The 24,474-nt window shown below is 50.6% G+C and overlaps 1 protein-coding gene across 1 annotated transcript; it reads right to left on the bottom strand.

The window, feature by feature from the left end:
• Nucleotides 1-4,030: 4,030 nt before the first annotated feature.
• KY (kyphoscoliosis peptidase) lies at nucleotides 4,031-21,876 on the bottom strand. The gene is made up of 12 exons (XM_069864736.1): nucleotides 21,671-21,876; nucleotides 20,588-20,650; nucleotides 18,673-18,735; nucleotides 16,807-16,881; nucleotides 16,605-16,646; nucleotides 15,947-15,997; nucleotides 15,267-15,349; nucleotides 14,530-14,638; nucleotides 11,721-11,838; nucleotides 6,417-6,605; nucleotides 5,641-5,831; nucleotides 4,031-5,163 (listed from the first exon to the last, which is right to left on the bottom strand). Exons 1-12 carry the CDS (start codon nucleotides 21,801-21,803, stop codon nucleotides 4,262-4,264), a joined length of 2,019 nt encoding a protein of 672 aa, XP_069720837.1. The 5' UTR covers nucleotides 21,804-21,876; the 3' UTR covers nucleotides 4,031-4,261.
• Nucleotides 21,877-24,474: the final 2,598 nt, after the last annotated feature.

The raw sequence follows: 24,474 nt of genomic DNA, 5'->3' as shown, positions 1-24,474 counted from the left end.
TATATCATCTACTAAGTGTTTTCAGAAGTTTAGAAGACACTGGCTCGTTTGTGATGTTTGCTTCCATATCCCTTTTCTTTAGAGATATTTGGCAGTTCATGTTGGCAGAGAAGAACTGGGAAACTGAAGATGATCCATTAGTTTAATTAGCAGCTATAATCCTATAGTATTTATCGGTTTCTAATACATGTAATCAGCAGCTCCTGTCAGGGAGTGGGCTGTAAAGATTTAATCAAAAGAGCAACATTAGAGAGAGGGGAACTGCTGGATGACTCCTCTGTGCTGGTGTACGTTCTGTCTTTCCCACCCTCTCTTTGGGCAGTGCTGTTGGTTCTGGGGAGGCTGCTGTTTCTAGAGTTGCTGTGCATGGACAGCAGAGAGGAGAACAAGGGTTCAGCAAGGCAGGGTGGTGAGTTGAACGATTTCCTGCTCTTGTTTTTAAGTGTGTGCCTTTCTAACAGCAGGCATGGAAACAGCAGAACGTTTGATGCCTTCCCTGTGTGGCATGCTGCGTGTGAGGGAAGAGGTATACAGATACCCTTACCAGGGAGAGAAACTTGTTCCTCACATATTTCTCAGTGCAGGTAAATTAAATAAGTTTGCAAAACTGAGTGATCTGCACTCAGTGTTAAGTAATTGTACCTTTTGGTGGCACAGGGATTATAGGACTGTTCAGTGAGCTGGGTGTTAGTGTTCAGTTTTGGGCTCTTCTGCAAAGTAACAAGGGATAGGACGTGCGGAAATGGCCTCAAGTTGCACCAGGGGAGGTTTAGATTGCATACTAGGAACAATTTCTTCACTGACGGAGTGGTGAAGCCCTGGCGTAGGCTGCCCAGGGCAGAGGTGGAGTCTCCATCCCAGGGGGAGTTCAAAAAGCATGTGGCTGTGGCACTCTGGGGACATGGTCTAATGGCCACAGTGAGCTTGGGTTGATGGGTACACTGGATGATCCTACGGGTCATCTCCAACCTTAATGATTCTGTGATTCTTTGATTCTGAGGCCTGCCAGGAGAGAACTTGGACTGAAGTGGGAGAGCTGGTAGTTCTGAGATAACAGAGAAGCTTGTTCCAGAGCTGTTCTCCTGGTTTTGTAGTCTTGGCTGCGCTGAAGAATGTGCATTTTTTGTGGAGGGGGGAGGAGAAAGTCTTGTTTATCCTGGAGGGAGATGTCACAGCAAGCACAGCATTCTGAGGTGCTTTTATCTGGGGCTGCAGGGCTGCTCAGGCATTCTGTGCCTTTGCAGTGTCAAACATCCCTTGGAATAATAATCTGGCCCTGGCAGCCTTATAATTAACGAAGCTGGAGAGGGTTTTCTTGTGTCTTTGAACTCCTGCCTTCGATAGCACCAAAGAATTTCTTACACATTTGCAGGGCTGAGCTAGATGTTTGTTTTGTGTTTGAAACAAAGATGTGGAAATGTATTTGTGGTACTTTTGTTTGTCCCAGCTGAGCATTGGTGGGAAGCTGTGGCAAGCTCTGCCTTTCTTTCCGTGGATGTGATGGTGCTTTGGGTCACTCAATACTCTGAGGGATTAAATAAGTGTGTTTGTGCCTGTAAATGTGCGTGTAATTGCATATGCCTGGGTTTTGCAGTGTTGGGCAGGAAGAGGTGGGAATCACAGAATCGTGCAATGGTTTGGGTTGTAAGGGACCTTAAAGCTTGTCTAGTTCCAACTCCCTGCCGTGGGTAGAGACGCCTTTCACTAATCAGGAGCCCCTCCCCAGCTTTCCTGGAGCCCCTTTCAGCACTGGAAGCTGCTGTAAGGTCTCCCCACAGCCTTCTCTTCTCCAGGCTGAACAACCCCAACCCTCCCAGCCTGTCCTTGTACGGGAGGTGCTCCAGCCCTCAGATCATCTCTGTGGCCTCCTCTGGTTTCGCTCCAACAGCTCCATGTCCTCCCTGTACTGAGGACTCCAGAGCTGGGCCCAGGGCTCCAGGCGGGTCTCTCAGAGTGGAGCAGAGGGGCAGGATCCCCTCCCTCCCTGCTGGTCCCACAGCTCTGGATGCAGCCCAGGACATGCTTGGTTTCTGGGCTGTAAGTGCACATTGCTGGCTCATGTTGAGCTTCTCCTCCCCCAGCACCCCAAGTCCTGCTCTTCAGGGCTGCTGTCCATCCATTCTCAGAGTGCTCTCTGAGACCTTGCTAGGTAGGGGCTAATGATGTCTAAACTGTCCTCTATACTCCTGTGAGATAATCCCACACCCCCACCATCCTGAGACAGAAGCAGAGTATGTGGGGTTGGAGAGAGATCTTGTGAGAGGGAGCCTTTAGGGTGAGGAGCAGGGGCAGCATCCACACGTGTCGCCCTGCGAGAGGCTTTGCCGCCGCTGCCCGTCTCTGTGCCTGTGTGCGCACGGGCGAGTGGGCATCGGGTGTTTGGTTGCATGAAGGCTCTGTGTAGTTTGGTATCCTTGACCCTATTATTACCCTGGAAGTAAGTCATTCTCTGTAGTTCCTAAGCTGTCAGGGACACCTGCTTATGCTCCCTTTGTAAGAAGTGACGGATTTGACTGGATTGGCTTGACCTGTGAAAGGAAAGCTGCTGAAATGTGGCTGCCTTGGTCTGAAAAATGGGATCTAAGAAAAAAACCTATTCTGTTAGGCACAAAAATAAACCAGGGCTATCTGTGCTTACAGACAAGGTTCACCTTAGCCTTCAAGGTCTGAGGCAATCAAAAAACCCCTGGGTCTTTGTTGCATCTGTGAGGTTCAGTATGGGTTCTGTCCTGGGAATGGAACCTGCTGGGCTGCAAGGCTTGTCTGTGTTCCTGCAGAGAGGAGCTGCTGCTGCTGACAGGTTTTGAGGGCAAAAGCACTCAGCTGTTTGGGGGAGGGCTCAAAACCTATTTTTATGTCACATAGGGAGCCTCCTTGTTTCCAGGCAGAGAGACCCCAAAGCACTGCTGTGCATCCCAGAGGAAGCTTTGTTAGCTTACACTGCATGTTGACACTTGCAGCTCATGTCTGCAGCAGCCAGCGTCCTTGTGGAGAGTTCTGCTCCATGCCCGTGGCTCCCAGTACCCTAGGCACTCAGTGAATGTCATTAAAATTGGGACCTAAGCCTGGTTGCTGGGGCAGAGGGAGTCACATGGGAGGGGTTGGACTTCCTTTGCTCTCCTGGAAAACTTTTGCCTCCACAGCGCTGAGGATGGGGGCAGCATGGGAATAACCCACCTATTTTGTGTGGAAAACACAGCAGATTTGTGGAGAGGAGTTCATATCATTTGGTCAAGGAAATAAAATACAAAACCGTACCAGATTTATTTTAAATTCAAGCTCAGAGTAACTCTTAGGTCACGCTAACACCTATGGGCATGTGAATCTTTGATGAAAATGTTGCTTTTGATGTGTATTTGTGGTGAGAGACTCTAGAAGACCACCTTTGCCTTGTGTGCATAGGGTTTTCCCGGGAGTGCAGCACCAAACAATAATGCCACTCAGCCCACTGTTCCACAGAACCGCTTAAATTCTTTCGCTGTGGTGTCGCACAGAAAAGTTGGGGCGAGGAGTGGGTTTTGAGAGCTTTATTCTCCATTTTACTGTAGTTCTAGTTATGGAAACACCCATATGCTTGAGATACGATTACAACATTAACATTGCAGAAAATGTGTTTACAATGCAAATACTCTAATATAAAAAGATAAAAATGATTTTGTTTATTGTATTTAAGAGTCAGTGTAAAATGTCCTTTCGCAGTATTGCTTAAATTTGTAAGACCATGAAGTGCACAAGAACTTCGCATTGCATCTTTTCCCTAATGCTTTTCTCTCCTGGGATGTGCAACTTGACTAAAGATACAGAGAAGCTCAGTTTAAATAGCCTGAAGTTCCTCGTGTCCAATATTGCTGCTCAAAACCGGAGTGTGTGTTCTGCATCCTGCCCCGTAATGGTGGAGTCTTCTCGAAGTAGCCATTGTAAGACTTTTCTTATGGTCCATAACTTGGAAACCAGCAGTCACTGCTGGCACTGAATGGCCAACAGCCAGGCAGTCGGTTTTCTTCAAAATGTTTGGATGGTGTTATGAAACGTAGGTGAGGGGTTTACTTAATTTCTTCCACTGGTGCTCCCTTCTTAACAGGATTTTCTGCTTCTTTGAACTTCTTTGAGCCCTTGGTCTTGCAAAAGCCTGCAAGTGTCACCCTGCATTCGTTGAACAGATTTGATTGAGAGAACGAGTGATCTCCTAAAGCTGTCTTGGTTTTGGGCGCGTTGGAAATGTTGGTTCACACAGGTGAGTGAAAGAATGAGGAGAGGGCGTTTACTGGGTCTCAACTTCATATTTCAGGACGTGTGAGTAAAAGCTGTGGTTTGCGTTCTCATGCACCATCACAAACACCTCTCTGCACCCTGAGGTGTTGCAGGTTCCCTCCCAGTAGCCCTTGCTCTGGGTGAGAGGGTACGCGTTCTCAGCTTGAACTAGCACCTTTGCTATCCCATGCATTTTGAGCTTAAACTGCACGTTGCGGTTTGCCGGCAGCAAGCCGGAGAGTGGCTCCAGGATCTCATAGTCTTCCGCCCACTTGCTGTAACTCTGAGGGAAGGCTGGCCACTTCACTTCAGTGTTCAGGCAAGTGATGAGGTAGTTGAAGATGTAGTCGTAATTGCCAGGATCTGACTTCTTCTTGGCATAGATTTTCAGAACAAAGTTCCCTGCATGGGGGAGATGGATCTTCAACTCAATTTGGTTACCGCGATGGATTTGCATGATGTGCCGCCTTCCCATGTCCTCTGTCAGGCTGCTGTTGTCACAGTGCAGCGAGGCTAAGATGCTTATGTCTTTTCCCAGCGTGAAGGTGACGGAACACCGCCCGTCGTTGGTGTGGATGATGGGGTCGGGGTGTGAGGGCCTCAGGAACCCTTGCCGCTCCGTGAACCAGCTTGGTCCAACAGGCTGATGCAGGTCCTTTGGGAAACGCATGGTCTTGTCCACAGACTTGCATTCCACGATGTATTCTAACACGCAGTTGTAGACCTCTTCGGAGGCTTTGGAGGGCTTGGCAAAGATCTGCAGCTTGTGACTCCCTGTCTTCTGTGGATAGATTTCCAGCTTCATTCCATGTTTTTTCAAAGTCATTAAACCGTGTTCATCTGTTCCCTTCAGCTTAAATGTAAATAGTGTGGCAGAACGGCAATCCACTGAGACAGAGGCTTTTCCGTTTACTATGAAATGCGGAAGAAAAGAGACCGTATAAGAGTTCCAGTACACTTTTTCAATGTACACACTGTTCTGGGAAGACTAATCTGTCCCAATAAATTGCTGTTTCCCCTAAAAAGAAAGAGCTGGAGCTGAGAGGCTGTAGCTTGTCAGCTGTGTGCTTAGGCCAGGGTCCCTCAAAAAGGGTGAAGGAGTGGGAATGGTTTTAAGCTGAAAGAGGGGAGATTAAGATGAAATCCTAGAAGAAGTGTTTTGCTGTGAGGGTGGGGAGGCCCTGGCCCAGGTTGCCCAGAGCAGGGGTGGCTGCCCCGTCCCTGGAGGGGTTCAAGGCCAGGCTGGATGGGGCTTGGAGCAGCCTGGTCTGGTGGGAGGTGTCCCTGCCCATGGCAGGGGATGGGACTGGGTGGGCTGTGAGGTCCCTCCAAACCCAACCCTTTCTGTGACTGCAGGATGCTCTGCCGTGTCTCCGTGGCAGCCCATACCTGTCTGGATGACGGCCGTCTCCGGGTGAGCGGCCAGCAGGCCCAGCATATAGAAATTGCTGTTGTGCAGCATGTTGCTCTCAAAGTCTTTCAGCGTCAGAGTTGGTTTAAGAAGCTGCCAGTTACTGTTGTCGGGGAAGTGGTTGTTAATGAAGAGAGCTGGATGAGTCAGAAAATAAAACTCATTGTATCTGGAAGAAGGAGGAAGAGATTAAAGGAAAATCATTAACTCCAAACAGTTAATTCTTGTCCTGCACAGGGGTCGTGGTTTTGGAATCGGGAAGTCAGGGTGTTTGGCCTGCTCAGGAGCTGGGGTGTGTGGGTTTGAAATTCTACAGGCAGAGAAGGAGCCTGAACATTTCTTCCATTTCCAGGGCACATGCTGAGCTTTTGGATAAACCTGGGGTATTAGCATCACCCCCTGCAGCTGTGGGCTCCTGAAGAAAGAGGCAGGCACTGCTTGTTGTTTGGAAGTGTGGAGGCACCCCCTGTCAGGCAGCTGAAAGCTATGAATCAAGCACCACATGGTATTGTATAAACTGAAGAGGTGATAACCAAACAAGCTGACTTTTCGCAGTTACATGGCTTGCTGCTCAGAACCCTGCCTTCCCACAGGTATGTGCTCCACCCCTTGTATGGGCACCCCAGATGTCTTGCTCGGGGCTTTGGGTCTTGCTGTGGGACAGAAAATTGTCACTGGTGTTTCTTATCACACCTGTCACTTTCTTCTGCCTTTGGGGTAGGTTTCTGTATGAACATAGAGGATGGTTCTTTACCTGAAGGTGAATTTGGTGAAAGAGTCATCAACAGAACCGCTTCCCCAGGTGCTGTCGAGTAAATGCCACCTTCCATCAAGGTAGACAGCGTTCCAGGCATGGTCAGAGTCCCCTGTAAAGGTCTGCCCCATCTTGTACCCATACCCCTTAGAGTATCCTGATAGCTTCATGCACTGGATTCCTGCAATACTAAAAGGAAACAGTAAGTAGGAGACGTGTGGTTTAAACCTTTCAGTGCACTTCTGTGGAACATCAGTCCTATAGTCAAGGGCCAGCTCTGTCAGCTCCCTGCAGTTGAACACTGCACAGCTGGGGGTTTTAAGTGTGAAGAGTGCAAGTGAAAGCTCAAACATCTGACCCTGGGGACAGACTGTTGTGGGAAATGCCTAGGTTATTGCATCTGGAGACAGGCGAGTTCTCCCCTTTGTCCCCTGACATCTCATTGGGATGCTATTTTTCTGAGCTGTGCTAGTGAATGGTTTCATACTGGGTGGGCGTGGGAGAGTAAACTGAGGTGATGGTGCCCAAGGTGCCGGGCAGGGCTGGTTTTCTGGCAGCCTTTGCACAGGCACCTGGGGAGGGCATCCCACTGGAGGAGGCAGGGTCTCTTCCCATTTTTGCATGTTCCCTCTCTTTTCAGCGGATGTACCATCAATTCAGCATTGTTAGAGGAGGATGACAAAGATGAAGAGTGCTTAATTGCTCTCTATCTCATTACTCAGTGGAATCCCTTTGGTGCTGTCCACAATTAGCACATGTAATTATAAATTAAAACTGTGTCTGTTCGTGCTTGTGTTTGCTCTGTAACAGTAGACCCCAGTATTTGACACCAGCTAAGCTATCTTAGACGTCACGGGATTGTGGATGCTGATTTAGTTTCCTTGAAGAGTGAGCTTGTGCTTGCGCAGGATACAAATGATTAAAACAGTCTTTTTTTTTAACAAAATGATGAATACCTGTATTGATGTGTAAATAAGATTTAAATAAGCATGGTGTTAATAAGCTCTCTCCTGTTGATAGCAGTGGATCCTAACACTGGCATCTTATTTCAGCATCAATCTAAAACTGCTTCACCAAGAGGATTGTTTTTCAGGTTGGGGGTCATCTGCTTTCTTCTTCATCTTCATTGAAAAGTTCATTAAATGGAGCAGCTACCTTAAGTAATAAACTGTGCATGCTTCAAGAGCAAGATTGTCTGCATAATGTGGGTTCAACTCAGAAGAAAAGTGGTATTTATGGGGAAGATAATTAGCACAGTTTTTAAGAAGTCAGAATCTGATAACCAGTGCTGGCTGGTATCAGTGCAGTGATGCTTGCAGGGAAGACAGCTCTTCTCATGGAGTTGATGCATGTTTAAAGGGAAGGTGGTCACTTCAGCTTCTCATACAGACCTACTGAGCTCAGACCTGAACGTCTTTGTGTTGCTTGGCTATTCGATTCTCTTTCTTTAAGAGTTATCAAGTTAAATTCTTACTTTTTTTATTAAAAGAAGAAAGAGAATGGGCAGAGAATAGCTTGAGAGCAGCCCTGAAGAGAAGGACTTGGGGTACTGGTGAATGAGAAACTCAACATGAGCCAGCAACATGAAGGTGCCTCTGCCCATGGCAGGGGGATTGGGACTGTATGGGCTTTAAGGCCCCTTCCAACCCAAACTGTTCCATGATTCTATTAAACTATCTAAGAAATAGTATCAAAAATAAAATCGTAACTACAAAGGGCTGGGAGCTCATGAGGGGTAGCCTACAGAAAGAGGGCCAAGTTACACTGAGGGGAGGAATGTGGTGGTACCCATCCTTGCTAAAGGTGGCCAGAGGGGAAGGGAGCCTGCAACCCAGCTCTTGTTTGGTGTGGGCTGTTAGGCGGCAATAGCAAGGCACTGCCTGTCACATGAGGTATTCCAGACGAACGTATCAAGCCCAGAAGGAATGCCATTGAGAAACCTGGTCTCCACGGTGGTCTGTAAAGTCTTTGCCAGCCCGCAGTCGCCAGTGAGCCAAATTCTAACGTGGAGCTGGGCAGTAAATCTGGAGCAACTCCACTGACAAGACTGGTGAGAGCTTGGATTTACATGGTGTAACTGAGCCTGCGAGCTGGCCCGGAGACTTTAAGGAAGATTTGATCCTAGGAGTTTCAAAGGGGCCTAACAGGAGCTAAGTACCAAATTCCCACTCATTTCATGGGGATTGACATCTAATCCTTCTAGGCTTCTCTAGACATTCTTGTTAGCTGGGATATTCCGAGGGAACATTAAGGGACAAGTTCTGCCCTTCGTTCCTGCTGTGCTCTCACAGGGAACATTAGCAAAGCCACAAGAAGAGTTTGTGCTTGAATGTGTTCAAACTTCCCTAAAGAAAGGTTAGAGCCCTTAAACAGTGCTCTCTGATATTGGACGGTAAAAAAAAACAGGCTAAAACATTGTGTAAAAGAGCAATCATGTGTTGGTGAGAAGAGTGATGATGTCTCTGATCTCATGTAGATTACAGAGAGATTCACCAGGCAGAGAGAAGGTTCAGAAGATCTCCAGAAATTAGATGGTAGAAGATGACCTAAATATGAGGTGGACTGGAGGAACTGGGTAAAGAAGCAGTTGGCAACGTCTGCCTGGTGCAGCAAGGAAGTTAAAGGTAAGTTGCATTTCTGCTTGAAAAAGAGTAGGAAAGAGCCTGATCTTGGTACAGGTGTCACTGAAATCCAGCGGCACCTTCTTCCCCTTGATTTCAGGTTGACTTTGATTTCACCTAAAACAGAAGCAAACCTGGCTTCTCCAGAGGAAATGGTTTATACTTGTGGTAGGCAGGTGTACCTGAAAGGAAGGAACAGCTACAGAGAACAGATAAGGTAGGAGGATGTGAAACCTGGATTATTTGCAATCTAATTCTGAACAAGGAACAGTGAAGTGGCTGGAACCACTGCAGGGACTGTGGTCAGCTCTGCTCCCGGACACTGCTGAAACCTCTCAAGTGCAGATGACTGTTTTACTTTCATCATTAATGCTGATGAGGGAGTTTCACCCCAAGTCCTGACTGCCAAGTTTTGCTCTCGGCTGAATTTGTGGCTTTACACTCCCTGATTCACTCAGCCACGCTGCCTCCTCAAGTCTGGTTGTCAGCTGAGGAGCCAGTTCTTGATAAAACCTGCTGGAATATCACTCAGAAGCCTGTGTTTCCATTCATTGCTATTATGCCTGACGTTTGGAAACTGCTGTTTTGTGGCCAGCTTTCCTCTGTGACAGGAGTCTCAGCTGATGGGAAGAGTTCTGGCTGCCAGCACTGTGGTTGGAGGTGGCAGCGTTGTGTCTGTCTGTTCTCTCTGCTGGCACTGGCACAAGTAGGACTCAATCAGTGTCAGCCGCTGATTTCAGTGGGGCCTTTTGGGGGGGACTCTTGGTGAGGTGACTGGCAAATTGGGCTGTTTGTTAAGGCTCCCTTAACAGGAGCTTTTTACCCCAAAACTTGGCTCTTAAAGCCTTTGTAAAAGATGACTGCTCTTTGTCTCTTCCTTTTATGCTTAGACTCAGCGTAAGACTTGAGTGGTGCACAAGAAGGAGTGAGGACATCCCCTTGCAGGAAAGAGTTGTTGTCTTTGTTATAGTTTTTCAGGAAAAGAGCTGAACATTTAGCTAATATTTGACAAAAGTCATAGGCTGCATGACTGGGAGGTTTCCCAAATCACAGAATGAATAATCAGCCTGGAACTGAGGAATTGAGAGTAAATCAAGAGAGGTTTTAAATAGTAACAGCTATCACTGGGAAGATTAATGCTTTTAATGAACCAGACATGTGCTTTTTAATGAACAGATGCAAATTTCCTGCACTGCTAACTGCTAGTACCTGTTCCGTAAGATGCAGTTATAAAGTCATACTTCATCCTCCTGTTTCTTTATTTTACCCTCTAGAAAGGAGGATCAGCCATTGTGGGATGTGGCATTGGTTGGAAGCATGTGCTGCTTTAGCATCCAGCATAGGAGGCTTTGTTTTTTTAAAATCTCCTTTTCCCTGTAGATTTTGCTTGTTTCACAGTGAAAACCTTCTGAAATCTTTCTTGGTAGTGTGGGAAGCTGATCGTTACTTATAGATGCCAATTAATGAGCAATCGTTGACTATTTCCAAAACTAAACTTATATATGGGAGCTACTCTGCTGAGAGGGAGCTCCCTGGAGAGCCACCTTGCCAGCCCACACTCTTAGGAAAGTGCACCGTTGCTTTCTGGCCTCTGGAGACTCCTTCCCGTTGTGTGTCCTGGAGTTGTCAGGTCCAGCTTTCTCCTCTTGAACAACCCTCCTACATAAGGCTGGTCCTAAACTTAGCTGGCACCTTAACTGCCATCCTTCACTACTCCTCTAGGCCCAACTATTGGGTAGAGTTGTAAGAAGCGAGGTGCTGCTCCTTGTTGTGGTCCTTGAGGGTTGCCTGGCAGAACAGCCATCTCCCTCTCCACCCCCTCCCACTATTGTTTTGGTTTTTTTAACTGAGTTGGAGAAAATGGGAATGAAAACGCTGCACTCCTATCCTGTGCTCCCTGCTAAGGAAGGTGCTGCCTCTGCTGTGAAATGGCAGTGTTGTGTTTACAGTTGGACTTGATGATCCTAAAGGTCTTTTCCAACTTTAACAATTCTATGATTCTGCGAAATGGCTTTGTGATAACAAAATCCTGCTTTGTGGTGGAAATCCCACTCATTTATGCAACTAATTCCTGGTGCGGGCAACAAGGCTTTGTTGGCAGGAGAATGGATTTTAGTTATTAAATGCCGACGTTGCTATAAAGTGGGAATTGCAGTATTGGCCTCGACAGTGGTGCACCCTGAGATGGACCATGGAAAGGGGTGCAGTGTGGGGCACTGTCCCTGCCATGTGTCTGTAGCAGGGAGCGCATCTCCAGAAGGTTTTGGGAAAGCTGCTTCTGGGACTGTGCCTACCTCTTGTCTGGGAGCGTTAGAGATGACACTGCTTCTTGTTCAAGTCTTGCCATGCTTTTAACCTTCACATGCGGACACTCAAAGGAAAATCTTAGCCTCTCCTAACCAAATTAGCTTTGTGTTTTCGTCTGCCATTATGTTAATGCAGTGCGAAGCTCAGCAGATGGCACAAAGTAAATTATGCTGGGAAGGGGAGGTGGAGGGGGCGGAGGAGGAAGCAAAATTGACCTTTCTAGGACTTGCTGGTTTTCCACAGCATGGTTTGAAAGCTCAAGTTCCACGTTCCGCTTAAAGTCACATCAGTCAATGCAGATGCAGACAGAATAGGCACAGAGATGACAATGAACGTTAACTCTCCCTGGCACTGAATGTTTCTGAGCTTAATTTACCTGCACATTTGTTCGAAGAGCCCAGCGTATCCCTCGCAAATGCTCTTTCCCGCCTGAAGCACATCTATGGGTTTGCACGACAGCTGGCTTTTGTTATGGTAGCCCACTACGTCGTATTCTGTGGGAAGGAACACAGAGGAAAGTTCATCCAAAAGCCTGAGGCAACGGGATCGATGCTTGGGTTGCTTTGCATCTCCATAGTGCGAGCAAAGAGAAATGAGCCATGGTGTGCACTGCACGAGGATGTCGGGGATGGCTGGTGGGGAGAGAGGGACAAAGGCTGTCGCTCATCACCATTTGTTCTAAGCTGGGATTCTCCAGTCAAACCTGAACAGGAGGAAAAATCTGCCTCTTCTAGAGAGAGCGGCTTCACAGGGGCAGCCCTCAAGGGTGACCTGCAGTTCCAAAGGCTCCCAGTAAAAACCAGAGCATTCTGCATTTGAGGAGGTCGGACTCGTGTTACTGTCAGAGGAAATCGCGGGCCTTTCTGCTCTCTTTACGAGTACTTTGTATTAAAAATACTTGGAAAGTAGGTAACTGGGAAGCATGTGAAATGATTTGTTGTGAGTGAATCATATTAATGCCTGGAAGGGTAGGAAACCTTAATTTTGTTTGAATGAATGCAGAACAGCAACACAGTAGGGTTCATTCGGACAGAGCTTGAGGAACTGGTCTGGGAAGGTTAATTCAATACTGACTAACCTTGGCCGTGTCGATAATCCCTTTCTTAAAATCTGAGCGTGTTTTTCTGACAAAGCTCTAAGGAATGCTGCATCAGGTGATTTGTCCTCACTTTAACGCTGTGGAAGAAGGGGAAAAAAGCCAGCAACATGCTGGATTTGTGCCTTGATGAAATGCTGCAACTGCTTGACTGTTATCGAAGGGGCTCAGCTGGCGGCTGCCTCGTGAGGCGGTTGGGAAGGGCTGGCTTGCTTGACCTGGGCTGTTCCCTGGGCCACTGGCAAAGCTGCAGAGCACTTTGAGGGCTATGGAGAGCTGCCCGTGGCTCTGGATTAGTGTTCAAATTGATAGCTAAAATAATCTGTTTAGTGCTCCTGCTGTATGGATAGCAGTCGATCACAGGCAGGGAGCTGAATTGGGTGGGAAGAAGGTACCCAGGGAGTGGTGCTCTCACTTAAAATCCAGACATGGAAAGAATTTATATCATCAGTGCTCGTCAAGCACAGCTGCATTGCATTTTTGCGAGCTAATTTCAATTCCTAGCACTGTGGTTTTCTCCCATGCTTGTAAGCAAGGGTCAGTCTCTGCAGGAGGGAAGGAGAAACAGGGCCAACACACAGTGTAAAAAGTCTTGTGGGAAGATCAGGTGTACCTGTTGGGGATCAGAGACGTCCTGCAAGGTAAAGGGCCTCTCTCAAAGCAGACTGGCCGTCCCGAGCAGGATCCAGCCCAGGCAGGGGCAGGCAGAAGTGAGTTAATAGCGTAAGGAGTGAATGATCAGCAGCCAGCAGGAGCTCGTTGCTGGGGTGAGTCAAGTGCTGCATTTCAGGAAATGCAGTGAAATCAGCACTCTGCGTATTTAAGGGCAAGATTAAAGCTGCTTGGTATTGACCTAACTATGCTAACCATGCAGTTGCTGGTGAAGCTCTGCTGATCTCAGTAGGTGTGAGATTAGGCCAGCACTTCCTACATTGCTGTTCTGCTCTCGGTCAGCTGGGCTGTTCAGCCAGTGAGCTGTGCCGCACCGGATCCCCTCATGCTGCCTGAGGTGAGGGAGGGAAGAGCTGCACTTCTTCCCTTCTGCCCCTGGCAGTCACTGGGAAAGAACCATTTCTGCATGTGCTGTGCAAAATACAGTCACGTTGCACGTTTAGTTTCCCCCCACAAAGAGACTGGGCATGCAAGGAGCTTTTTGTCCCCTCTGATGTGCCAGGCTGGAGAGGCTAGAGATGCTGCCTCCTCCCACTCCTTCCTTGTCTTCTTCCATGTCTTGGCTATTTATGAAATGCCTGTGCTGCTCAGGTTGGGTGTGGAAATGGGCAGCAGAAATTGAGTGGTTGCAGCTCTCAGGGAGGTTGGCGCACGTACAGGTAGGAACGGCAATCGAGGAGGTGCCAGCACGTTTTATGAAGTTGGCTTCTCTGGTGTGCTGCGCTGGCTCAGCTAGTGGGCGTCTCAGTAGGACAAACACCGAAACTGGAGCACGGGATGTAACCACAATACACACAGGAAAAGCTGGCTGTGAAAACAGCCAAGAGACTGTCCAGGGCAAGAGGGCAGGACAGGCCATGCTTGGCTCTGAAGCGGGAGCAACAGAGGAGCTGCAGGAGCAGCTGTGATGGCACCGAGCTGGGCATGGAGCTTGATGGGGCCTGGCGGTGCCCAAGCTACGCTGAGACCTTCCCGGAGCAACAGCACCAGGAGGCAGAGCGCACTGGGAAGGGCTGTGCGAGGGTGCAGGGATTCAGAACAGCGATGGAGGTGAAACTTCGGGTGGCATTAGATGGCTCTGAACGTGACAACTGAGCCTCGGCAGCCTGGGTTCATGCTCCAGCTGCTTAGATGATAGAGACTTGTATGATTGCACGCATGAATAAATCAGGTAGGAGTTACAGATTCATCACATGGATAGAAATCACCTGCATGCAAACCTCATAGGGCCTGGCAGTGCTCGGAGATGGGGCCGGGAAACGGAGAGACAGTGAAAGAACCTTGGAGTACAGGTCTGGATCAACACACCCTGAAAGCCTTCCTCCCACCTGCTGTGTGAAATTAACTCTCAAGGTATGTAGTAAACTGTGCTGGCAGTGTTCAGGGGTGACAGCGCAGCCTTGTCTCCTCAACTTACCGATGTGATGGCAAATCCACATCCAAATGGCTCGGACTTTCTCCAGATCGGTCCGGGCTTGTTTAAGCAGAGCTTTAACGAGTTCCTCTACACTGTTTGTGACATTTACCTGTTTGTGAGGAGGGAGCATTGCAAGGTCATGGTGGAGAAATGCTGTGGTAGATCTCCCTTCCTCCCCGCTCCCTTGTTCTTCTAAAGCTGCTGAGACCCCACCTGCCAGGAGACTGCTCTAAGTCGAGCTTCGGCCAAAACAGGACTGTACAATCATTAGGGTTGGAAAAGGCCTCTGAGCTCAGCCCAACCCCACCATGCCTACTAAACCGTGTCCCAAAGTGCCAGCTCTACGTGTTTCTTTGAACTCCTCCAGGGATGGAGACTCTGCTGCTGCCCTGGGCAGCCTCTGCCAGGGATTCATCACTTTTTCAGTAAAGAAATTTTTCTTAATATCCAATCTAAACCTGCCCTGGCACAACTTGAGGTCATTTCCTCTTGTCCTATCACAAAATACAGGGGTGTAGTTTTACCTTTTGGGCAAATGTTTTTGGTCATAGTTTCCCTCCTAGAGTGGGGTCTCTGTTGTTAATGTTTGCAAGGAAGCAAGTTTTAGCTTGTTTGGAGGTTTTGAGGTGCTTGCCCCTATAGCTCAGACAAAGCTGGTGTTAGTGCTGACAGCCAGGTTTCAGGGAATGTCCCTGCAGGGGAGCTGGGAGGAGGACAGAGGCAACAACAAGACTTACTTTTAATGCGTAGGCATCCAGCTTCTCGAATTGCTGCAGATCTACTGGCATGGATTTCAAAGAGGATTTGTCCCATGGATATGCTGGGAAGAAAGGGGTTGTCGTTATCTTGGGATATTGTTCCTGGCTATCTGCTTGAACAAGGGGACTCTGCAGAGCCCCTGCCCAACCCGTGGAGATATCCATCAGCGGGTGCTTAGGGAGCAGAGGACATGAGGGCAGTCTGGAAGGTCCCTGCCAGCTGCATGGGGAGCAGGAGCCATCCTGTCCAGTCTGGTGTCATCGGGGCAGCTGGGGCGGGAGGTGCCCCTGTACCTTTGGCACTGCATAACAGCAGAGAAAATCCCGGGATATCGTATGGAGAGCGGGGGCGTGGGGGAGCGACCTGTGCTGTGGAAACTGGCAAAAACATGGCTGTTTAAAAACCAAAGAACAGCAAAGCTGTCTTGCTGCAGTGCTTTACTGAAAGCGATGATTGTTTTGTGTGGTGAAGGGCCAGATTCAAGTGCCTGAGAAACATTGCATGGGGAGCAGTGGGACTGAACTGGTGTGCCTGCCCTCCTGCCTGCGTCTGGGGGGGATCCAGGCTCCCCGTTCCACCAGTGGTGATGGGCTCTCCTGCCTGGGGCTGCCCTGCATTGTGCCCCGCCAGCAAGGGCTGAGGGAATGCTGACAGTTACCGTGCAGGTCCTTCCCTCCTGGTGGCCGTGGGGCTTCGGTCCTCTGGGAACCTGGAAAATTGTGGAAGGGAGCATGAGGTGAGCAGTTGTTGTTGGGAGAAAGAAGACAAACAGAAATAAGTGAATTTGGGGAGCAGGACTGGGTGTGGAAAGCCTGAAATCGAGGCTTTTCTTCGGCCGTTCTTTTGCAGGTGGACACGGGTGTCACCACCCTGTGGAGGGGTGAGCTGGGCTGTCTGGACTCCAGCGTGCTCTGTGTCCCGGTGTCCTGCGGCTTGGCAGAAGCTGCGTTCCCTGGCAGTTGGGCATCTCCTGTTGCTGCCTGAGGCTGGGTCCTGCCAAACCTCCCGGGCACGTAAGAAGGGAGCGTTGAGCTCCTGAGCTGGTAGATGATAACCCTGCAGAGAGCTCTGCGGCAGCTGGGGGATTTCTGAGGGGGCCTGTGGCCCCGTGCTCTCACCACTTGCCGTATCCCAGAGCCCGGGGAGAAGGAGACCCCTTGCCCCAGAAGCAGGAGGATTTTGATCCTTAAGCCCCAGGCACTGGCAGGGTCCAGCAGCATCTGCCAGCCACAGGGGTTGGCATCGTCTCGGGAGGGAGAAGGGAGCTGGTCTCCTGGGTGAGCTCAGAGACACGTGCTGCAGCAGAGCAGTCTCACCTTTGTTATCCTGACCTCTGAGGCTGGGCAGCCTCCGGGCACCTGCAACAAACACGGCGTGGTCAGTGCAGTTATCAAACCCCTGCCCGGGCTTGAGGGTGGGTAACATCTCCTCAAGCTCCCAGAGGGCTTCTTGCCTTCCCTACTTCTATAAAGGGAAAGATGATTCCTGACCAGCTTTGCCAGGATTTGAAGTTTGTACCTTTTCCAAAGGAGAGTTTCTTGAAGAGTTGTGGGGTGGAATCCTTGGGATGAATCTCCACCGTCACTTGGGTTCCTGCAAGGAGCAATGACAAACTCCCTAAGAGAAGGAAAACTAACCAGGATGCAGAGGAGAAGGGCAGGATTGGCTGCTGAGGCATTGCTGGAGCTCTGAACTTTGGCAAGAGAAGGGGCAGCTCTGGTGATTGTGAAGGTACCGAAGCACTTGGTTTTCCTGGCAAAACAAAGCACCCTTGAGATAAACTCTATGGCCGGGAAGCCTCTGGTCACCTCTGGCATGATTTGTAGCTCTCAAAACCCAAAAGGCAGGCAGTTACAGCCTATCAGGGGCTAAAGCAGGTCTTAAATAAAGCAGAGGCCCTCAGTGAGGGTTATGTGGCAGCTTAAAAAAAAAGCTTATCACCATATTAAATAGCTCTTGATGGAGATCCAGTAAGCAGAGAATCGATTTCTTTCATTGATTTTCCTTGGAATCCAACAGAAAAAGGCTCAGAGCTATGGAAATGGTTTGACTTGTGTTATTCACATCTTTGCCTGGAAGAGGCAGTGTCCTGGCAGAGCCAGCGCTGGTCCAGGTGCGCGTGGGGCTTGTGCTCTGCATGCCGTGATGCTTGCAGAACCACCTCAGGTGGAAATCTGGGGAGGAGGGTGTCTTATGTTTAAAGTTTCATAGAGAGAAGGACAAAGGAAAAAGTTAGGGAGTCTCTTCTAGGAATGCATTTTTTGGGGTGAGTATTTGGGAAGGATTTGCAGCCACCAGGGTTCCCTGGAGCTCACGGGCTCTGCCTTTTGGATCAGCCAGTGGTTACTTTGGAGACCAAAGGTCGCACCTCAGGACTGCCATCCAACTGCACGTGCTACCTCCTACAGCTTTATCCAGTCTCCTGGTGTCTCAGGTTTTCCTTGAGAGCCAGCCCTTGGGACCAGCTAATTAGGCAGGAGCCTGTGCTCTCATCAAAGAAGTTTTTCCACAGAATTTAACTTTTTTAAAAAGTTTTTCTCTCCTGTGATTATGCAGAAAAGTTTGATGTCCTTTAAAGCCCAAAAGCAGAAGGCAAGAAAGACTCTAAAGCCTGTAACCCCCGCAACCACCCCTTTTAAATCCTAAAGCCTGACTCCAGCTCTGGGATCTCTGGCATAACTGTGGGTGATTTGCCTGCTGGAAAGCTGGGGAGGGGCTCTAGGTCAGGGAGGGCAGGGAGAGGATGAGGGGAATGGTTTGAGGCTGCAAGACGGGAGGTTGAGATGAGATCTTGGGAAGAAATGTTTTGCTGTGAGGGTGGGTTTTTTCGAAGTGCTGCATCCATTGCTTTAAAAAGAAATGGTCACTGATGGTTTTGTGATGTTTTTACTATTTCTAAGCGAGTCACCCTCCACAAAGGAGCGCTTGCGTTTCTCCTGGTGCTCAGTGGTGAGACAAGGCCCTGCCCAGTGAGAGCTGGGGCGCAGCTCTAGGGCAGGGATTGCTCCTTGCAAGGATCTGCTGGATGAAAGGGCTTCTGCAACCAGTTCTCTTTAGCAAAACTCCTGCCAATGTTATTTCTTCCAATACTTGTACCCTTCCATCAGCGATGGAATATCCAATAGTGGCAGGAGTGGGTTTGTACCATGCTTTCTGACTACGTCTGCACTGTGTCCTGGGGGTCAGGGGGGTGGTGGAAGCCACGCTGAAAGACCCAAGGACTCTTTAGGCTCCCCTGGGATCTTAAATTTTTGTGCTCAAGCTCACAAAATGGTCGGGGTGGGGATTTTTGCTCCTTTGGGGTGCTCTGAGATTATTTATTACAAAGAAAGCTTGAGTGGGGGCCCTGCTCTGAAAAAACATTATCCCTGGGTTACCACTTACCTTCGTTGGTGTAAGAAGTAACGGCTTGCGTCTTCTCGCAGGGCTCCCTGGAGACTCGCCGGCCTGGTTGTACAAAGGAAAACAGCTTAGTGCCTTGAAGAGAGCAGAGGTGCCCGGCACAGAGGTGAACTAGAACTGCACCTTCACTCACCTGGGAAGTAAGTACCAACACAAATGCCTGACCACATTCTCCATCTTCAAACCCCCGTTGGCTGTGGTCCCCCCTATCCCAAGGGATACTTCAAGCTGGGGAAGGGCTGGAGCAGGCACTGCCACTCATGCAGTCGGCCAGGGCCGTCAGCCAGTGCCAGGGGACCCTGAGCCACAGCTCCCAGGCAGCTTGGGATGCTCGAACCTTGCAGAGGTGGAGTGGACATTGGCCAGGCTGCCAGGGCAATCCCTTGCCACGGCATCACCGTCCTGCAAGCCACCAGAGCCTGGCACAAGGAACCTGTTTTCCACAGCTCGTCCTGAAGGTCGGATGCTGTTCCTGCCATGTGGTGTGACAAGGACGGGGCTGAGTGTGGTGGGGTTGTGCGGCATGGGGCTGGGGTGAGGCTTATGCAATACAGTTTGTAAATATTGCAGCAGCACCAGCTGCTCTCTAGTGTCAGAGGCTTCACCAAGAGGCTAACCGGGCTGATGAAAGGGGGATTTATTAACCCCTGCAGTGCTGGAGGAGCGAGAGCTCTGCCTGCTCCACTGTTGTCTTAATTCCTTAGTAATCCTCATGGGGATTTAAATTGTGCCTAAGGTAGAGCTGCAAGGAAAGGTTTCCCGTGTGCATACTGAATACTCCTGCCGTTAGCTCAGGGCGGTGAATAATCTATACCAGCCATAATGGAGCCTCTGGCTTGTCTCTGTCATGATAGAGGAGTGAGTGGGCATTGGCTATTTATCTGCTTCCCGGAGCCAAGGCTTTTGTTATTTGGTGTCTGAGACCATTAGATTTGTGGAAAAAGAAAAAACAACAAACCCACAAAACTCAAGCCACTCAAAATTGTATCTTGCCACAAAATATTCCTTGCTCACAGTCCGTGAGCCCCCACTGATTTCACAGGGGCTTGGATCGGGGCTCCTCTCGAGCATCATAATGGCTTTTGTGTACGGCTGCTGCTTGGGCTGAGGAAGCAAAGCTCCTGTTTGGCGTAACTAGAATCCCCAATCTGGTACCATCAGAATCACTTGTGTCTTGCTTTACCATTGCCCCCTGCTTTTCTCTGATAGATACCACCTTAGACTTAGACTACAGGAGAGCGAGTTGAATGGTCTGATTCCCTTCCCCTGGCTGCCTGCAGGCAGGGGTAAGCCCTTCAGATGTTCCTTCTGAACTGCTAAAAGGCAGAAGGGTGAGGAACTGGCAGGGGAACAGTCTGGACTGGCAGCCACATTGTTCCTGGACAGCAATCGCACCTGCTTGCACTCATTAAGTGCTGAGCTGGGGAGATGGAGAAAGCACTGGTGGACAGAAGGGTTGAAACATGAAAGGTTTCTTGCATGCCCCAGGCCATGCTTAAGCCGTGTCAGTGCAGGGGAGCTCTCTGGAAGCTCTGTCTGCAACCTGAGCAATTTGGGGCTCTGAGTTCCCCCTGCCATCAGCTGGATGAGAAATGTAAGAGCTCTGTGCACCTGAAATAGGGCTGAGCTCCACAGCAGCTTGGAGGAGAAGCCCCTGCAGGTGGTTGTGCTTGGGCTCTGCAGTGCCACCGATGTGCAGCCTGGCAGAGGAGAGCACGGAGGGGACGCTTCCCATGGTGCGTGGCCCCAGGCCCTCCGTGTGTCTCCCCACAAAGCACTGGAAAGGGATGGGTTATTTCAAGCATGTTTATGCTCAAGAGGCACAGCTGAGCACCAAAAGCTTGCAGATGGGTTGTGTGCTGTGGTTAGTTATCGGCAGAGTGAGAAGGTGACGTACCATTGAGGTCTCTCCCGTGAGGTGGCTGCAGCCTGCTGTTGCCATTGCCATCATCCTGCAAACCTACAAAAAACAGATGTGTGTCTGGCAGGCTGTCCTCCTGCAGAGGGGTTCTGGCACTGCCTGGAGGCCAGGCTCCCTGAAACCTTTCACGTAAACCATCATTTCTGCTGATGCCAGGTGGCATCAGGATCCACTGCCCCTGTCTTGCCTGCGGCATTGGTTACAGCCCCTGTTGCCGGAGTATGAGCTACCAGGAGGAAGAAGGGGCAGTGCTCTAGGTCTAAGTCGCTTCAATAGGGCTTGCTTGTATTTGGGTGGGTGCTGGGTGCTGTGTCCAGTGAAGCATCAAGACAACGTCTGTGTTAGTTTTGCCTGTCATTGGTAGCCTGGAACTGGTTGTCTGAGAATTTACTATTTCTCCAAGGTTTTAGAGCAAGAATACTCTTCTTTTCTCCTTTTACTTCTGCAGGGAAGATCCCTTTACAGTTGCAGAGCACAGCCTTAGCTCTTTGGAAGATCCCCTGAAGGATAGGAGCTGGGACAGGGAGACTGTTCCAAACTGTAGCTATAAATGGCTCAGGGTAGTCATCCCTGGAGACAAAGCCTAGACACGCGTCAAACAAAACAGTTTTGCCCCTGCACTCCGTTCTAGTACGCACCAGTGTGGAGTGAGACTGCTGAGCTCTCCCCCCTGCTCCCCTTGCACAGCCGAGAGCGCCTGTGGACGCAGCTCGGGGCCACCACAGGACAGGGCAAGGTGCAAACATGGTCCTCAGATTAGTATCCGTGTGTGTCACCTCCTCCTGAACCCTGGCTTGCGTGCACCAGCGCTGGCCCCCAAGCAGCATGCAGTGCTGCACGAGCCAGGGCTCTGCTGCGCCGGGAGGAGCAGGGGCGGCACGCTGGGCTTTGCAACAACACATCTGAAGTTTGGGGGTTTGGCAGCAAAAGGAAAAGAGGAGAGAGAGGATTAATAAAGCCCAAACCCTGCTTCAAAGCTGCTGCTTCACTTCACCGTCCACTGGGCAGGTGCAGGTGCAGCCCTCCCGTCCCTCGCGCCGACTGCAGGTGGGATGTTACCTGCGCCTCGGCCACTCGACGTCCGCCTCTCGCTCTGCCCTTTCTGCTTGCTTGCTGTCTCCTCAGGGTGAACAATAAGCAGCAAATTGATCATTACTGCGCTGGGATCTGTCCTAAAGTCCACAGTACCCATCAGAGCATGGCCAGGGCGCGGATCCTCCTGCGGAGCTGCCGCTGCTGCGAGCTGCCGTGTTTATTTTCCACCCTTGGAAAGGCAAGCACGCTCCTCCCGAAGCCGCAGCACCAGCGGGCTGGCCCTGCCAACTGCCCCATGAGTGCTCTGCCAAAGCCGACCCTAATGAAGAGGTTACAAGTCACCTTTGAAAGGAAACCGCAGGAGGGATCCGTTTCCTAAAGCAGAGGAAGGAGCTGCGCTTCGGCCAGGGGGCTCTGGTTTCAGTGTGTGCCCCCAGCTCCCCCTCCCCTCGCTCTGCCCTTTTCAGCTTTAAGCACTTGTCTGCACTCAAATCCCCCAGCAGAGCTGTTTGCTGGGGGGGATTCGCTTCCCGGCGCTGGCAGAAATCCTTAAAAGGCTTTCTTTTTTGATCCTCTCCCCTGGTGGGAACTTAGAGGATGCTTAGGAGTATAAATAATAACAATAACTGGGGCAGGAGGAGGGGAGAGGGGGGCAGCAGCTGCAGCGGAGGAAAAGGGGCTGGAAACAGGGCAGAAGTGGCCCTTTGCGGGGGGGAGAGTCAGCCTTTGCGGGGCTGCCTGGTGTGCAAAGCCACTGTAGCGAAGAGAATTGCACGGTGCAAGCTGGACTGTCCTAAGGGAGCCGAAAACCCAGCAAGGTTGCCCCAGAGGACCCCAGAGAGCCAAGCTCCCTCTGCCCGCACCAGCGTGTGGGCCTGGCTCTCTGAGGGAGATGGAGACTGTGAATCAAAAAGGAACACTGAGCAAATCTGCAGCTTTCCAGAAACTCTCCCAGCCCTAGAAAATGGGGGACGAGGAGGGTTACAGTGCGGGTTAGCAACTGGGCTCAGCTGGCCTTGCAGCTTGGAGAAGGGGCTGGCAGGGAGACGCTTTCTAATTTTACCCCTGGCCCCATCCCAGCGGCGCTGCCAGCCCCGGCTTGGCCGGTGATCCCAGGGGAGCGAGAGCACCTGTGGGCTCAAGGACTCTCCAACAGCATTAGGAAGGGCTGCGGGGTGCGGGGGGCACCGACTGGCAGAGGGGGGTCAGGGGCTTGTTACAGGCAAGGTGCCTTTCTGTGGGTGTCACGAGCACTTTTTGTGCAGGAGCACGAGAGCACTGGGCTCCTCTGGCTGCAAGCTGGGACACTGTTGAGCTGAGTCTGCAGGCAGGAGCCGGTACTACTGCCTAGTGTTGGGTTACTCGTGTTTGCAGACACGGGTTTTCCCCATGGATTTCTATATAAATCCCGCTCCCTCCCAATCTCCTGCTCCTTTTCTGTTCCTGAACCCCTTCCAAAGCACGGACAGCCGATATGCCACTGTGCTTGCCTGCAAATCCAGCCCTAAGCAGCCCCTCAGCAGATCCAGAAATAACTTGCATGGCTGTGGGGAGCCTTCCTCCATCCAGCTTTGCTGGTGCTCCTCCACATGGTCCTGCACCCTGGGAAGATGCCCAGAGCATCCTTGACAAGAGTCGGGGTGTCAGGGGTGGGACCTTGCATGTAACCCCCAGTAACGTGGCAAAGATTCTGTGCCGGGCACGGATAATGTTGTTGGGTCCAGGTAGTGGTTTTGCTCTCTAGCTTGTGCATTGGAGTGGTTTTAGGTTCAGGGTCTCAGCTCTGGCTTCAAGGAGCTAAGCTGGAGGTGGTTAATCCTGAGGAGGAGGAGGAGGGAAGGAGAGACGGATGCACGCTGAGATATGCTCAGCTCTGCCAAGCAGGCTTTCCAAGCCATCTGGGGCTCGCTGGTCTCCGGCTCAGGTCCCTGAGATTTATGACTGGAGTGACTTTCTAATCCCAGTTTCACCATCTGCCTGTTGGCCTTTAGCACCCAGCTCTCACCTGTCACCCAGCCCTTCTGCTCCTGCCTGCCTCGCGGCGAGGAGCACCCTTTCCTCCTCACTGCCCCAACCACTTGGCCGAGGGGCAGCCCACGTTCCTGCAGGTCCCTTCTCCCTCGTCTTCCCAGGTGGGACAGTCTGATCTCCTGAACTACTCATCGATGTGGCTAAATACTAATTCTGGTGTCGCCCAGGTCCTGCACGAAACTCTGCTCCGGCCAATGCATCCTCCCACCGACCCGCTTCACTCTGCCGCTGCCTCTCATCGATGGTGGTGGCCCTCACTGCTCTAGCCAAGCAGCTCATTCCTCCTCCAGGGCTTCTCTGAACCTCGTTCCTCCCCAGTTCCAAAAAGGTGATGGCTCAGTGGCGAGAAGGAAAAGAATCTGTTTGGGGACATTGATAAAAGAAGGTTTTACTTGTACAACCCATGTCACGCTTAGAACATGAGCTGAGCTCGGTGCAGGCATCCAAACGAATGTTGTGGTGGCACCAGGTGATGTGAAGCTGATGTGTTTCTTCCCTGGCAGCTCTGAGCTGGAGCCTCTGCAGCCAAGCACGTGGCAGTTGCTGCTTTGGTTGCTGCTGGCGTTTACCTTCCTGGTGGGCTGTAAGAATTAGCAGAGTCTTATTCACTTTCTGTTCATGGTGAGCTGGCTGCTCCTGGCCCAGCTGCCCGTGGGCAGCCTTCCCTCGACGGCCTTGGCTGCCCTCAGCCACAATGGGTTTCCAGCACAATGAAAGCATCTGTGGGGAGCTGTTGCTCTCCTAGAAATAACGATCATTAGGAAGTGGGGTTTGGAGAGGTTTTTTTGCATTTTTTC

The sequence above is a fragment of the Phaenicophaeus curvirostris genome, chromosome 10 (genome assembly GCF_032191515.1).
Source record: "Phaenicophaeus curvirostris isolate KB17595 chromosome 10, BPBGC_Pcur_1.0, whole genome shotgun sequence".
Taxonomy (NCBI): domain Eukaryota; kingdom Metazoa; phylum Chordata; class Aves; order Cuculiformes; family Cuculidae; genus Phaenicophaeus; species Phaenicophaeus curvirostris.
The sequence above is the reverse complement of the archived record's forward strand: the minus strand, read 5'-3'. Positions and strand labels throughout refer to the sequence as shown.